Consider the following 16,567-nt stretch of genomic DNA (forward strand, 5'->3'; position numbering starts at 1 on the left):
ATCGAAAAATAAATGGTCTAGAAAAAAAACTCGCAACAAGTTAATGTAGTATGGAACATTTCCCCCCACAGAACATGTATAGGCCTATTTACTTAGATCTACTTTTTGCAAGTTTTTTTCTAGACATGTATAGTTTGCATGTGTAACTGTTATAGTGTAGGCCTTGTTAGGCCTACTAAAAGTTAAAAATTTCCCCTTCCAAATCTGACGATCTATGGGGCAAGTGAAGTAGAGTTCACCTGTTACTGTGACCCCGGCATATGAAGGGATAGTGTGGTCAGCACTAATGCCCAGCCGCCTTTACTTTCCCTAACAAGAGTTAAGTACCCATCAGAGTTGGGTGGACTCAGGAACGTTCTACAGACTTGAACCCGGATTCAAACTTGAGACTTACGGGTTAGAAGTCTAGCTCTCTACCACTAGGCCAGTAGCATAGGCCTACTACTATCTATAGTCTAGTCTTGTGGCTAGATAGTATACTAAGGCCTACTCTAGAATCCTCTCCTAGACATGAACCTCCACTCAGCTGACTATAGCCTACCCACCTAGAATTTAGTTAATATTTAGTAATTAAGCAATTTTAAAAAGTAAGGCTGTTATACACAGTAAACTATTAAGATTACAATTTTAAATACATATATATAAGCCTACTCTATATTTATAATAATTACATTTTAGATGTTAGCTTCCTACAAAGATAATATTTCATGTTACTCTATTATTTAGGTACATTGATTTGTCCAATCGAATTAACTAATGAATCTGGCTGTAATTATGTAAAAGGCATATCAGTATTTTAAACTAAATTGTGAAAAATATTATACAAGACGACTGAGTAATAAATCACAATTAAACTTGCTAAACAAATAAATATTTCATGAAATTTACCCCCCCCCCCCCCCCCATTATATTTAGTTATTCAATTTGGCGAAAAAGCGCATCCCCTTCGCACCCTTCCCCCGAATTTAGAGAAGTAGGAAGCTCTTCTAGCAAATCCTTATCATGTAACCGTTTTGATTTATTTTATTGTAACAGTTACATCAGCATGTAAAACCAAGATGCTGTATATTTTCTTTAACTGTGTATAATATCAGCTTTTAATTTTCGTTTCTACCCCACCCGGGGTCGTTCCCCGTGGGCGGCGCGCTCAGCCGCTCTCCCCTAGCGTCTTTGCTAACCTGAAAAAGATTTTTTTTTCATGCTCCCAAGTGTGACAAACCTAAGACGATGTAGGTTTTTTTCGATAACCTCAAGATAATTAAAACGTAAAAACTATCTACATAATAGTATAGCGCGTGTGGAACAGTACTACAGCCTGAACAGTAATGTGCTCGCGTGGTCACGAGCTAGACACATCTTAGGTCTCGCTCTCAGTTTGACCGTAGGTGGGTGTCGGGTGGTTTTTAGTTTTACGCATATTTCTTTTTTATAAAGCTAGTCGGATTTCAGGCATGCGTGCATTTTATTTTTTATTGGAGAATGGTGTTGGGCTTTGCACTTTTTACAAACTTTTATTTGTGGTGAAGCCGTCTGGCTATTAACGTGACGTCACGTCAAAGAAGTAAAGAAAGGAATTGATTTAAAAGACTGTGAAACAGAAATGACCCTTATTTTACTCAACTTTACGGACACTTTTCGCTACATGGTGTTTCCATGACACAAACCGCCCCTCACCTAGTTTAAAGATTATAAAAAAGACGATATGAAACTTGTACTTTTAGGTTTTATTGCAAGAGGGTGAAATAGGGACATGTCATTAATAATTTGCATGAAAAGGTTTGTATGTTGGTACCTTCAACCATAACCCTAGTGGCATATAGTTTGTTTTCATGGCGTGCGCTTAATAAATATTCATTCAAAGGTCTAGACATCAGAAATAGATCACAGATGGTGGGCTTAACTTTTCGCCAATGCACTTTTTTGACACAAAATACAAAATAATTATCAAGGCCCACTCTGAGTTGGTTACACGATGTGTCAGGACCGAGTCTTAAGGGGTCATCCATAAATAAAGTCACGCTTTTTTTTGACGATTTTTACCTCCCCCTCCTCCCCTCCGCCACACGTCGTCACAAAAGCCAGACCCCCCCCCCCCTAAAACGACGTCACACCTCAGCCTACAACCCCCCTCGAAATTGCTGTTGAATTTTTCTTAAAACATCGATATTTTTCCAAAATCTTGTCAGAACTCTGTCAACATAGAGTACTTTGATCAATTCATATTACAATTTATACAAACAGTTTTTTAAAACATTTTCGTTTTCTAACATTTCTTTTTTATAATACAAAAAAGTGACGTCACACCATCTGAACCCCCCTCCCCCTCATCACACACCGTCACAAAATTACGGACCCCCTCTCCCCCCTACGAGTGTGACGTCATTTATGGACGACCCCCCTAAAGATCAATTTGTTTTAAACCTTATGTTATGTTTCAGCTGTTAAAAATGTAAAAGAAACCCTTAAATTATCGCTAACTGCCCTGGTCGTTCTCCCCCCCCCCCCACCCCCATCTTGTAAAAAAGATTCTGTTATTTTTTCCTTAATTCTTGTATCACGGTTAAACCAGACAACCATATTTAACGACAAAAAAATCCAAGATTTTAAATTTATGTCAAAAATGGGAACAACATACTATCAAGGGAAACTACTCTAATAATAACTATTCAAAACAATTCTCTTTTTTCTCTTTAATCTATCACAGTTACACAAGGTAACCAAATTTAACAAAAGAATTGTCAAAATCAACATGATTTTATTTACATTTATAAGGTTAGGCATGGGAACTTCAAACTATCAAGGGAAACTACTCTAATAATTATTAGAAAACAATTAAGGCTACTGTTTTTGTTTACCAATTAGTATTACTACTACACCAGTAAGTGGTACTTAGTTAGTAGACCTGGCCTATACTATATTGAATATTGAAAATTCATCAATTGATCAATTATATTGGTTTATTATTATTATAGACAGATCTAGAAATCTGCTACCAACATTTAAAAAAAAATATAGTAATATAGGCCTATACATATTTTTTTTAGTTTGATGTTAGGACAGGGCATTTATAATTTATTTATTTAGGCTGTCACTTTTCCTTTTTTATATAATCTTGATTCTATAGGCCTAGGCCCTAATGAATCTATATTCTAAAAAAATAGGCCTAAGTAATATTCAATAGCTACATCAAATAGGCCAGTTCTTGCTTCAGTTTCTTTAATTTCATATTTGAGAAGAAGAATTAGGTTTTTAAAGACTAGATCTAGTATTAGTATGCTCCATCTACTAACTTTTAACAATTACATTAAGCTACTTTCTATAGATAGATAGCCTACTTACTTTGTCCACCTACAACTTCTTCCAAATTTTATTTACATCTGAGAGAGTGATCTACTTACCTAGATAGTATAGAATGATAGATTTCATAAATGATCTTCTTCTTCGTTCTTAATTTTAGTGTTGGAAGGAATCCCCTCCAACACAAGTATACTGGTTATGCGCCATTGAGGCCACTGACTCAGATTTCAGCCTGTTTTTCTTTTTGAATTTTTTCCAACCAAGAACAAACTACAAAGTAGCAGTTGTTTAATTTTGGAGTTGTCTCTCCTAGAAGAGTGGCTGTTCCCAGCTAACGAGCCTCATCTGCCCTAGGGTTCAAACTCGAGACTTTTCGGTTTAGCACCCATGAGCTTTACCGACTAGAACATGCAGACCCCTTCATAAATGATGAAACTACTGTAACTTCAGGACTAAATTTTAAAAAATAAGATTAAGAATAATCCGAAATAGCCTAATTTATTAATATTTGATATAGAAATCTAGGCATAGATAAACCGCACATTAGTAAAATAAAATCTCTACCAAGGCCTCAAAGAATCAATGCTTGTTTCTTTGAGTTAAATTTAACACTAAATATCAGGTCAAGTAATAATTTTTAACATTTTAAAAAAATTGACAAAGTGTGTGATATCTATGGACTGCCCTACTTTTTGAGAGAATATACTAACAATACTTGTATCTTTTTCTTTATGTAATTTTATTACAAAAATTTGGTTTCAGCATACAAATGAATAAATCTAGGAATAAAAAACGATCTCAACAGCTTCAGCAGACAGTACAAATGAAACTGGCTGTTCTAGAGAAGCAAAAGCAAGATATCATTGACAACATTGCTGAGTATGTTGCTGAGGCAAGTGATATAAATGATTCTTTATTTATAAGATTTTTTTAAGGTTGACTATTTTTAAATACATTAGACTATAAGCTTAATTTTAATAGATCTGGATTTCTTCTGGTAGAATCACCAATGCTGAGGCCTAAATATTTTCTTCTGGATTGAAGTATATATTTCTCTGTGTGCAATTTGCTTAGTTGTGTAGTTTTGACATGTTTCTTAATCTGAATCATCAAGTCAAATGTTGTTAACAGTATTACCTTGATTCTCTTTAAGATTGTTTCATTGGCTGATGAGCAGTTTGAACAAAATCATGCTCCTGAGCAATACAGTCAACTTTTGCATAAAATAGACAGGACATCAGATCTTTTCACACAAATTGCAATGTACATTGATTCTGTCTTATGTGGGTACACCTTTTGCATTCTAAGATAATCATTCAAAAATTAAAAACCTAATAATAGGGCCAAAAATATTTTTCCAACTCTGGTTTAGTATAGAAAATAATTTTTAGAATTTTTAATATTGTTATTTTCAAATTTAAAATGTGCAATTTGATAAAAACCACTGCAAAAGTTAAAATTATTTTTGATTTATTGACAACTAACCTTCAGGTGTTACTTTGTTTAGATGATTTCAAGCCAGCTGCTGAAGATGTATCCTTGTGTTTAACAACCTTGTCAGGTGACCTAGCTGGAGGAGATGTCACATCAGCCAATCAAATAACAACTAACAAAGAACAGTTTCAACTTTTGGTAACCAGGCAGACAGAAGACCAGCCAGAGCTGTTAAAAAAACTTTCATTTTGTCCTGATTCCTCAAATGCTTCTCTACCTGATTCATCTGGAAAATTATCATCTCAAGAGAATTCTGATGATTGTAAAACTTTCAATTGTTCAGCCAGCATTTCAGTTAGGAAGCAACAATGTGATAGTCCATTGGTGTGTGTCTCTCAGTCAAATCTTCCATGTATAAAACAATCTTTCAGCAATGCATCTACAAGTCTTAGCGTGCCAGTTGATAGCTTACATTCAGAGGTTACCCAGCCAGCTGATAGTTTACTTACAGATGTTACCCAGCCAACTAATATTTCACCATCAGAGGCTACTCAGCCAGCTGATAGCTCACCTCCAGAAGATATGCAGACAGCTGATATCTCACATACAGAGGTTACCCAGCCAACTAATATTTCACCATCAGAGGCTACTCAGCCAGCTGATAGCTCACCTCCAGAAGATATGCAGACAGCTGATATCTCACATTCAGAGGTTACCCAGCCAACTAATATTTCACCATCAGAGGCTACTCAGCCAGCTGATAGCTCACCTCCAGAAGATATGCAGACAGCTGATATCTCACATACAGATGTTACCCAGCCAACTAACATTTCACCATCAGAGGCTACTCAGCCAGCTGATAGCTCACCTCCAGAAGATATGCAGACAGCTGATATCTCACCTTCAGAGGTTCCCCAGCCAATTGATAGTTTACTTCCATATGTTACTCAGCCAACTGATAGTTTACCTTCAGATGTTGCCCAGCTAGCTGATAGCTCACCACAGGAAGATAACCAGCCAGGTGATAGTTTACTTGTAAATGTTACCCAGCTAGCTGATAGCTCATCTTCTGAGGTTACCCAGCCCGCTAGTGTACCATCAGAGTTTACACAGCCAGCTGATAGTGCCCCATTAGAGGTTACCCAGCCAGCTGATAGCTTACCTCCAGAAGATACCCAGCTAGTTGATAGCTTACCTTCAGAGGTTACCCAGCCAGGTGATAGTTTACTTCCAAATGTTACCCAGTCAACTGATAGCTCATCATTGGAGGTTACCCTGCCAGGTTCAGAAATTACCCAGCAAGATGATAGCTCACCTCCAGAAGATACTCAGCCAGCTGATAGCTCATCTTCACAGGTTACCCAGCCAGCTGCTAGCTCACCATGTGAGGTTACCCAATTTGTTGATAGTTTACTTGTAAATGTTAGCTCACCATCAGAGGTTACCCAGCCAGCTGATAGCTTACCCCCAGAAGATGCCCAGCTAGTTGATAGTTTACTTCCAAATGTTACCCAGCCAGCTGATAGCTTACGTCCAGAACATACCCAGCTAGTTGATAGTTTACCTTCAGAGGTTACCCAGCCAGCTGATAGCTTACCTCCAGAACATACCCAGCTAGTTGATAGTTTACCTTCAGAGGTTACCCAGCCAGCTGATAGCTTACCTCCAGAAGATATTCAGCCAGCTGAAAGCTCACCATCAGAGGTTACCCAGTCAGCTGAAAGCTCACCATCTGAGATAACCCAGCCTGCTAACGCACTGTCAGAGGTTACCCAGCCAGCTGATAGTTTACTTCCAAATGTTACTCGACCAAATGCTAGCTTACCTCCAGAAGATACCCAGCCAGCTGATAGCTCACCTTCAGAGGTTACACAGCCAGTTGATAATTTACCTTCAGAGGTTACCCAGCCAGCTGATAGTTTACTTACAGATGTTACCAAGCCTGGTGATAGCTTACCTTCAGAGGTTACCCAGCCAGCTGATAGCTTACCTCCAGAAGAGACCCAGCCAGGTGATAGCTTACCTTCAGAGGTTACCCAGCCAGCTGATAGCTCACCTTCAGAGGTTACACAGCCAGTTGATAATTTACCTTCAGAGGTTACCCAGCCAGCTGATAGTTTACTTACAGATGTTACCAAGCCTGGTGATAGCTTACCTTCAGAGGTTACCCAGCCAGCTGATAGCTTACCTCCAGAAGAGACCCAGCCAGGTGATAGCTTACCTTCAGAGGTTACCCAGCCAGCTGATAGCTTACCTTCAGAGGTTACCCAGCCAGCTGATAGCTTACCTCCAGAAGATATCCAGCCAGGTGATAGCTCACCTTCAGAGGTTACTCAGCCAACTGATAGTTTACCTTCAGATTATACCCAGCCAGGTGATAGCTCACATTTAGAAGATACCCAGCCAGCTGATAGTTTACTTACAGATGTTACCAAGCCTGGTGATAGCTTACCTCCAGAAGATACCCAGCCAGCTGATAGCTTACCTTCAGAGGTTACCCAGCCAGTTGATAGCTTACTTCCAAATGTTACCCAGCCAGGTGATAGCTTACCTTTAGAGGTTACTCGGCCAGCTGATATCTTACCTTCAGAGGTTACCCAGCCAGGTGATAGTTTACTTCCAAATGTTACCCAGTCAACTGATAGCTCATCATTGGAGGTTACCCTGCCAGGTTCAGAAATTACCCAGCCAGATGATAGCTCACCTCCAGAAGATACCCAGCCAGGCGATAGCTTACCTTCAGAGGTTACCCAGCCAGGGGATAGTTTACTTCCAAATGTTACCAAGCCTGGTGATAGCTTACCTCAAGAAGATACCCAGCCAGCTGATAGCTTACCTTCAGAGGTTACCCAGCCAGGTGATAGTTTACTGACAAATGTTACCAAGCCAGGTGATAGCTTACCTCCAGAAGAGACCCAGCCAGGCGATAGGTCACCTTCAGAGGTTACTCAGCCAGCTGATAGCTTACCTTCAGAGGTTACCCAGCTAGGTGATAGTTTACTTCCAAATGTTACCCAGCCAGCTGATAGTTTACTTACAGATGTTACCAAGCCTGGTGATAGCTCACCTCCAGAAGATACGCAGACAGCTGATAGTTTACTTTCAAATGTTACCCAGCCAGCTGATAGTTTACTTCAAAATACTTCTCAGCCACCTAATAATTCACCGCAGCTTCTCACTCAAACATTACTCTCATGTATAACTCAATCATTCAACATTCCAGTTCCTGATAAGTGCCAACCATTTTTCAAAACATCAACAGCTGTGTTTAGCAAACCTCATAAAAAAACTGTTCCTGAATGTCAGGATAATGTTAATGCTGGGAAAACTTCCAATTCACTTGGCAACCCACATGAAGTATGCAGCAGGCCTTATCAAGCAACAGACTTGAGATTTAACCCACACCATGCCCAGCATCAAGCTCCAGCTAATTATTCAGTGCCAACTCCGTCCACAAACCCTTGTTTTTTTTTAAACTCTGGAAAAATGTCTCCGTCCCAGATTCCATCAACAAATATGTACTCCCCTCATAACCCTAGCAACTGGGTTGACTCTGTTTCTATGTATGGTCATAATGCTGCCTTCAGCCACCATTCAACCAGTTATTACAACACGTCTGCATTTAACCCAATCATAACCTTTGGCCAACATGTTAACTTGATACAAAACCCCTTGAGACCACCTCCATTTGCACTGATAACCAATTTAGATGGGATACCTTCAAGTCTGTTACCACAAACACCTGATTGCAATGCTAGAACTTCAGGTACTTATATTCAAGAAATAAGCAGCATGCCACAGAGTAATTCTGAAAAATCTTATTCAAGCAGTGGCACATTAAGTCCAATCCAGCAGGGTTCAGAAACCTGTGTGTCAGATCAACCAAACCAAGGGTATAATCACAACACAGACTCAGTTAAACATCCATATACATCATCTCAGCAATCTCAACGTTCCACAAGTGCAATGTCTCCACTTTCTCAACAAGACAGTCAAGATGGTAAAGCAACACCTGTGAGGCCAGCTCCTCGACATCCTTTAAAGTTTGATAAAACAAAACCCAAGTCAAGTACTTCAAAGAGTCTCAAGGAGCTGATGCATGAAGTCAGGAAAGAAGCATCCATTTATTCCAAGAACAGATATGAGCTAGGTACTTTAAAAAATTCATTATGTATTTTTATGTCATTATTATTATATTATTTTCCAATGGACTGGTCTTGTTTGTATTTACTGAAAGGTATTTATGATCTTTTAAAAAACAACCTTTACACTTTCTTCCCTTCAGATACAGATGTTAGCTCTGTTTCATCCAGCGGATCAGAGCAGCAACTTAACCTTGATCTCAATTCTAGCATCCATAGTGGTAAAGGAGTAAACAAGGATCTTACAGAAGATAAACTTCCTTTATATGGTTTGAACACTAAAATCTCCAACAATGGCAAGTAATAATTTTATTGTTTCACCTGTTGAAGAATAAAACTAAAAGAAACCTATTTACTAAACTAATGACATATCAAGCACTTAACCCTTAATGATAAACAAAACGGTTTAAAATGTTTGTTTTTTTACCTAACAGCTTAAACTTTAACACAATATTATTTAGATTATTGTAGTCCTTAAAATAAAAATTAAATGACATATGTGTAACGGAAATTAAAGTAATCATCTATGTTGTCTAGAAAATGCTATAACAGTGAAGAAAATAATACCTCAAGAAGGTGAGATGTTTTCAGTGACTGTCAGTGATGCTGAACATCCATGGTCATTTCACGTCCAATCAAATGACAATCTCCAAGAAATAGCTAGCAACATCAAGTAAGTAGGCCTGTGGTGTTATACTGTTGCATTGTTACCATTGCTATCAACCAAGCAAGATGGTCAAACTCCACCCATGCGGCAAGGAAATATTTGATCTGATCCTTTGAATACATATCTCAAGTATTTAAACTACTCTTTTGCTGCTTTGTGAAAGTCAGATTTAGACAAACACAAAAGTTAAATTGCATAATTCTCATGATTTACATGAAGCATACCATCACAAAATTTTTCATTAACAATGTTTTTCTCATGATTTACATAAAGCATAACACAACAATTTTTACTTTCCTTTTTCTAAGGATTTATTTGAAGCATACCACCATAACTTGTTTCTTTAACCATGTTTATCTCCGGATTTACATCAAGCATACAGCCACACCAATTTTTCCTTATATTTTTCTCTGGATTTATTCGAAGCAAACCACCATAACTTCATTAAATGTGTTTTTCTCAGGATTTTTATGAAGTATGCCACCTAACTTTTTTCATGAACCTGTACTTTTCAGGATTTACATTAAACACTCTTGGACTTCAATTCAGCCACATCCTGGCCTGTTTTGTTTAGCAAAATACAGTGATGGACTTTTCTATAGAGCTAAGATTATGTCAGTTTCAGGTAAATAAATTATTACTCATGTATTTTATTATTTTTATTAACACTTGAGTTGTACCTAATTAAAATATTTTATTTTGTTTTTTTTTCCTGTGTAATTATCTTAATCAGCAGCTTGCATCTAATACTGAATTTGTTGTGTCAAAATTTCTGCTAGCATAAATGAAAAGAATGTATTTGTGATTTGATTTCCTTCCTGTTAATTATATTCTGTTTTAATTACATATTTTTAAAAAATTGTCTTCATGAAGAAAAAGATGGCCAGTTGATGGTGAAGGTGTTCTACCTAGATTATGGCAATGTACAAACAGTTACAGTATCAGAGATCTGTAAATTACCTTTGTGCCTTGCTCATTACCCAGCTCAAGCTTTACACTGTGCTTTGGCAGGAGTGAGTCCTATATCTAACTTACTGTTGTTCTCTCTTACATTAATACAATAGTTGAAAATTGTATACAGCTTGTAATTGTTACTGTTTACTTAAAAATTGTCAACATTTTCTTTTATTAATATTAGCTATTATAATATTAGCCATTATTAACATTTAGCTAATTACACAATTATAACATTATAAAATATGGAGTTTGTTAAACCATTTCTCCACTACTCTGTTACAGTCAAGCCCTAAGAACAAAGAGAGTTTGTGGCCAGAAGAAGCAATGCTTCTTTTTCAGCAGTACATAGAGAACCACAGAGTACAAATACGTATTGCTTATGCCAATAAAGATGAAACAGACAGCAAATTTCCACATATAATAGATGTCATAGTCCGGCGTGATGGTAGAGACAAGCTGACATCTTCTAAGAATCTTTCCCACATTCTCATTCAGAATAATGTAGCCAAACCTATTGAGCTAGAGGATCAAATTCAAACAATGAAAAATATTTTATATCCTGAACAAAAGTCTTCTCTTATTTCTGGAAACATTAACTTGGAAACTTCACTAAATTATTTAGAGCCAACCACAAAATATAATACAACTGAAACAACACCAGTTCTTTCACCAAAGTTGCCTAAAGCTTTATTTCCATCTTGCTTGGAGAGGATAAAGAAGAAAAATATAGAGCTCCAAATGTCAGAAAATTTATCTAATTTACTTACCCGAAAAGTGCCAGAAAAGTCATTTAATAAACCAAATATAAACATGCCAGATAATCTTCAATTTTCAACAGAATCCTCTTACACAAAGCGTTATACAGAATCCATTGAAGTAAATAAAAAATTAATTTCCCGAGGACTTGCAATGATGAAAAAAGCAAAAGATGTTCAAGGAAATGATTTGAATAACAGTAGTATAGATTCTGAGGACATCACCTTGCAAGAATGCATTGAACTTCCAGTCATGATAAGTACAGTTATCTCCCCTGGTTGTTTTTTTGTCCACATGGTTGAAGAAGAAAGTGGGAAAACATTAGAACAACTACAGCTTGAGCTTCAGATCATCTTTGAAGAACTGTCTAAAATAGAACTAATAAAACTCTCCATGTCTTTCCACCCAAACAAAAATTCACTTTGTTGTGGTATGCATCCAGAAGACAACAATTTTTACAGATGTCTAGTTTTAGAAAACAAGACACAAAAAACTGACAACATTTCTATGGGGGAAAAGGTGAGCTGTTCGATGAGATTATAAATATTGTTGGTATATTCATCCTTTGTTTGTAAATTAATCTTTTGTAAATTCACATCTTCTGTGTCTTTCTCAACCTTCCTGCTTTTATTTTCTTAAATCACGTAATCTGTAAAAATGTAGATAAATTATCAAGATGATTTAATTTCTTTAACGTGTGTTACTTTCCCTCCTCAGATCCTAGTCTTCTTCATAGATTATGGGGACTTTGAGTGGATCCAACGGCGCCATCTTTATCCTATTCCAGTCGAGCTAAAGAAATTCCGTCCACTCTGTACTTGGTGTACACTGTCAAATGTGAAGCCACACAAATCATCAGACACCACAGTCCCTGTTATTTGGCCACCTGAAGCTGTTACAAAATTCAAATCTCTTTTGGACTATGACAGAGTTATCTATGCCATTGGTTCAGAGTCCTGTTTTCATAAGGTCAACAAGTAGGTTTCTCACTTTATTTTAACCTAAGTAAAAAAAAATTTTAAACAAATTTATTGTTGTAATTTATAAGTTACAAGTCAAGTTAACCTGTTTGACTTGAAATAATAACATTTTTCTTTAATAGTTTGCTTTATCCATCTATTTGGCTAGTTGTTTGAACTAATTTTAAAATACTGATTAAGCTTAAAGATTACACTTAAGCCTAAACTAAACTTATTCTATAAACATATTAGAAAATTATTTACTCATTTTTGTCTCTACATAAAACAAAATCAAATGGCTACAAAAGAATGCATGATATTTTTTAACTGTAACCCCCATTTTTGCTCTGTTTTCTCCCTGAAGCTTCACCAACTTCCAATTTGAGCCACTTCCTGTTTACCTCCTTGACCGAAGTGGGGAAAATGAAGTTTGTTTGAACCATGAACTGGTTAGCCTGGGCTTGGCATCTTTAAGCATTGCTGACATTGTTACAGAGACAGCAAACTCCAACACAGGTATAAGCCCAGCAGCTCACATTACAAAGATTTCTCTGTAACTTCCTGTGTCGAATGCAACTAGTTTTATAAATAAAGTAACCCTTGATACATTTTTTAAAATGTGAGGTTAGGTTAAGGTTAGATGGTTTGTCCAGCCTTTGCCAAGGTTCAGTTTTTTAATTTGAAACATTTTGTCTAGAATAAATATTTTTAGTCATTGTACAACATGGGGGAGGGGGATTGTTGGACTAATTTTTGTTTCCATAGCTGTCAATGCTGATAGCAGTTCTTGAAAATTAGATTTTGGACTAGCATTTGTTGGTGTTTTTTGTTTTGGGTCTTGGGTTGAAGTATTAAGCTTTTACATAGCTATAAGAAAATGTGGAAATGGCTAATTGCCAAGTCCTAGTTTTAGAGCATAGTTTTTTTTATATTTATAATGTGAATGTGCAAGGTAGAGGTCTATAAATTAAAAAATGTACTGATTTTAAAATAAAAAGTCTATTGTATAGGAAAACTTACTAGTTTCAAATATTTTTAAAATAAGAAATATGAGAACATTTTAAATTTTGGTTTAAAAAATCTTTCTTGAATAGCTGATGACAAAGAACAGAAATCCACTATGAGTGACTGGGACCCAATGTCTGAAGCTTTTACATCAATCCGCAACAGCTACAAAGTGGATGTTGATGACCCAGGGGTTGCTTTGGTTGGTTACTGTAAGTAAATTTAGAAATCTTTTCTTTAATTCTTTGCACATGAGAAAAAAATATTGTACGGTAATATCTTATCCTTAATTTTAGGACATAAGAAAAAACATAAAGAGAGATAAACGTCTATTTTTAATTCTTGGCACATTAGAAAAAAAGAAAAAAAAAGTAAATGCTAATTAAAATAGAGTTACCAATGTGTCAATTAGTTATTTTAACCCATATGTCATGTGATATCTTAACTCACAGGTCATGTGACATGTAAGTTTAGTCTAAACCTATGGACTACAATAGAACTAATTCTCTTACAGTATAAACACCTAACACCACTTACCATCAGTGTAACACCCTATGTTTGTCTTGTCACTGAATGTGACAGACATCACCTGTGGCTGACTATCATAGGTTTGACGTCAGACCACCTCTACTTACCATTTTTCTGAGCAAGAAGATTGGCAAGTGGGTACTACTCTGTAAAAAAAACAGTTTAGCTTTTAAGCACTTTGCTTAGGTTGTGTACTTTTTTACATTCTCCTTTGGTAATGATATTCATACAAAAAAACCTAACATCATTTTCAATTATTTACAAACTTTCATTAGTTGTTTTAACAATCTATATAAATAATCCTCTTCATATCGCCACCACCCCATCAGTTTGGTGAGCTTCGGCTCCCGACAAATGTTTACACACTTAGAGCAGGGTTGAATTAGTCACGGCTATTAGGGGCATATAATTTAGTTTTTAAAATTTTGTGAAACAAAGGGGAGGTAACAATTTATGCATTGTCGTCTGTAAACGGCTGTTGTCACTGGGCAATTATGAATTGCTGATAAGTAGAAAATAAAACAACAGGATAGCGGCGTATGCTACGTCGCGGGTCAGCTCGTATACTTTAATTAGCCTTATTCTGCTAATTCTATAAGATACTGATCTGTATATGTAGTTTTTAATAAAGTCTTCTTTTACACACTGTTTCAAATTCTTGATAGTTAACAAGGTGTGGTTTTTTTAAACCAGTGTTAAAGCTACAACTTTCTACATTTTTTTCATGTACAGATTTCAAGATGTAACTCCCTACTGATCTGTATGTGTTGTTTTTAATAGTCTTTTTTTTATACACTGTTTAAAATCCCTTGCAACATTCCACATTAATACATCATGCTGTATGGATGTGTATGCCTAATGGTAGGGTAAATAAATGGGTGGAATGCTTTGTGTTGGCTGAACAAATGTTGCCTTGGCCTCAGTACAGGGCTGACTCTACTTAGCCTGTTATTAAGGACACTTTTTAAAGTCACTAAAAGCAGCGTATGTGAGGCATCTATTGAAATTGTTTCACTTTCTTAATCAATCCCTCCATGTCTCTCGCCAATATAAACTAATCATTTTTAGAGAGCATGAATGTGAGGTCTAGTGTTATCTTTAATGAATCAAGTTTAGAGTCCAGTAGTAACTATTTGCAGGTTTTAGTGGAGCTTCAGAAGTGATTCTTTACATGCAAGTCTGAGTATGGAATAACATAAAATTTAGTAGCGTTTTCTGTCTATCTATTGAAAAAAGTTTTTTTTTTTTAATTTTCCCTGAGAAAAACACTTTCTTTAGCCCCTTGTTTTTTTCACAGTAGGCCTAATCCTAGTTTTTCAACACAAACCTAATTAAACCAAATCAATCTTGGCATGTATTAGAATTAATATATATAAATCATTCAAAGGGGAGTAGGATATGCTGTGGGAGGAGGTATTGTGGTACACTTGATAGTGCATGTTAACCAACCACTTGTGTTGGGAGGGGGTGGGGAGGTATTGTGGTACACTTGGTAGTGCATGTTAACCAACCACTTGTGTTGGGAGGGGGTGGGGAGGTATTGTGGTCCACTTGGTAGTGCATGTTCACCAACCCTGCTGTGTTGGGAGGGAGTGGGGAGGTATTGTGGTACACTTGGTAGTGCATGTTCACCAACCCTGCTGTGTTGGGAGGGGGTGAGGAGGTATTGTGGTACACTTTCTAATGGTGAATGTTAACCAACCACCTGTGCTGGGAGAGGGTGGGGAGGTATTGTGATACACTTGGTAGTGCATGTTAACCAACCACTTGTGTTGGGAGGGGGTGAGGAGGTATTGTGGTACACTTTCTAATGGTGAATGTTAACCAACCACTTGTGTTGGGAGAGGGTGGGGAGGTATTGTGATACACTTGAGTAATATATTAGGTCCCTTTTGATTAGTATGGGGGAGGGTGAGGGTGAACAAAGGCTATATAGGAAAATACTCCCCGCCTGGGGGGTGCAGCGGGACAATGACATATAGCAAAATACTCCCACCACCAGGCGCAGCCTGCCGCAGCCTGGGACAACGACATATAGTAAAATACTCCCTGGGGGAGGGTGAGGTACACCGACATATAGTAAAATACTCCCCCGCCTGGGGGAGGTGAATGGTGAGCCTGGGACAACGAGATATAGTAAAATACTCCCCCACCTGGGGGATGCGGAGGGTGAGGGTGGGTCACCACCGGTGACCTTGTGACGTAATAAGTAAACAAACAAATTAAACAATTAAAAAAGTAAACAAATAATCAAATTACGTAACTCGTTAATAAAAAATTAATTAAAATTTTAAAAACTCATTAAAACTAATTAAAAAACACATTAAAATTACGTAACTAGGTCACTAATTACGTCACAAGGTCACTGATTACGTCACAAGGTCACCGGAGGTGACTCACCCTCCGCATCCCCCAGGGTGGGGGGGGGGTAACGTAGGCTATATTGTATGTGATAGTTTTGGTTAGGTGAAAAATATGCTTTAAATGATTGAAATCCGTGTTTGTATTCGTTCTGTTGTCTCCTGCTGTTTCTTTCTAAAATGAAGACATGTCCAAAGGTAATTAGTTCTGTAGGCCTATGTTCGGATACTTTGTATTGAATTACTATCCCTTCATATTTCTTTGATAGTGATATGTGGAAATGTATAATATTTATAGACCTATGTTCATGTACTTTGTATTTAATTTTTATCCTTTCATTTTTCTTAAATATGGAAACTCTCCTGTTACAAAGTAGAGCAGACAGATTTTCTGGCTTATAAGACCGTCATGCAAATTTCGCCACCCCTATAAAGCTATATTTATATATATATATATATATA

At 36.9% G+C, this 16,567-nt stretch overlaps 1 protein-coding gene across 1 annotated transcript in view; it reads left to right on the forward strand.

The window, feature by feature from the left end:
* The first annotated feature begins 2,683 nt into the window (after nt 1-2,683).
* LOC131937560 (mucin-2) overlaps nt 2,684-16,567 on the forward strand; it is a 43,418-nt gene continuing 29,534 nt past the window's right edge. Inside the window, exons 1-12 of the mRNA XM_059295090.1 lie at nt 2,684-2,713; nt 4,060-4,189; nt 4,451-4,580; nt 4,805-8,881; nt 9,017-9,169; nt 9,411-9,546; nt 10,056-10,165; nt 10,414-10,553; nt 10,780-11,772; nt 11,971-12,230; nt 12,577-12,728; nt 13,307-13,429. Of these exons, the coding sequence (XP_059151073.1) occupies nt 4,067-4,189; nt 4,451-4,580; nt 4,805-8,881; nt 9,017-9,169; nt 9,411-9,546; nt 10,056-10,165; nt 10,414-10,553; nt 10,780-11,772; nt 11,971-12,230; nt 12,577-12,728; nt 13,307-13,429 (6,397 nt within the window). The 5' untranslated portion in view covers nt 2,684-2,713; nt 4,060-4,066. The remainder of the gene's footprint in view (nt 2,714-4,059; nt 4,190-4,450; nt 4,581-4,804; nt 8,882-9,016; nt 9,170-9,410; nt 9,547-10,055; nt 10,166-10,413; nt 10,554-10,779; nt 11,773-11,970; nt 12,231-12,576; nt 12,729-13,306; nt 13,430-16,567) is intronic.

The sequence above is a fragment of the Physella acuta genome, unplaced genomic scaffold (assembly GCF_028476545.2).
Source record: "Physella acuta isolate Inbredline_101_S28 unplaced genomic scaffold, ASM2847654v3 ptg000213l, whole genome shotgun sequence".
NCBI lineage: Eukaryota > Metazoa > Mollusca > Gastropoda > Physidae > Physella > Physella acuta.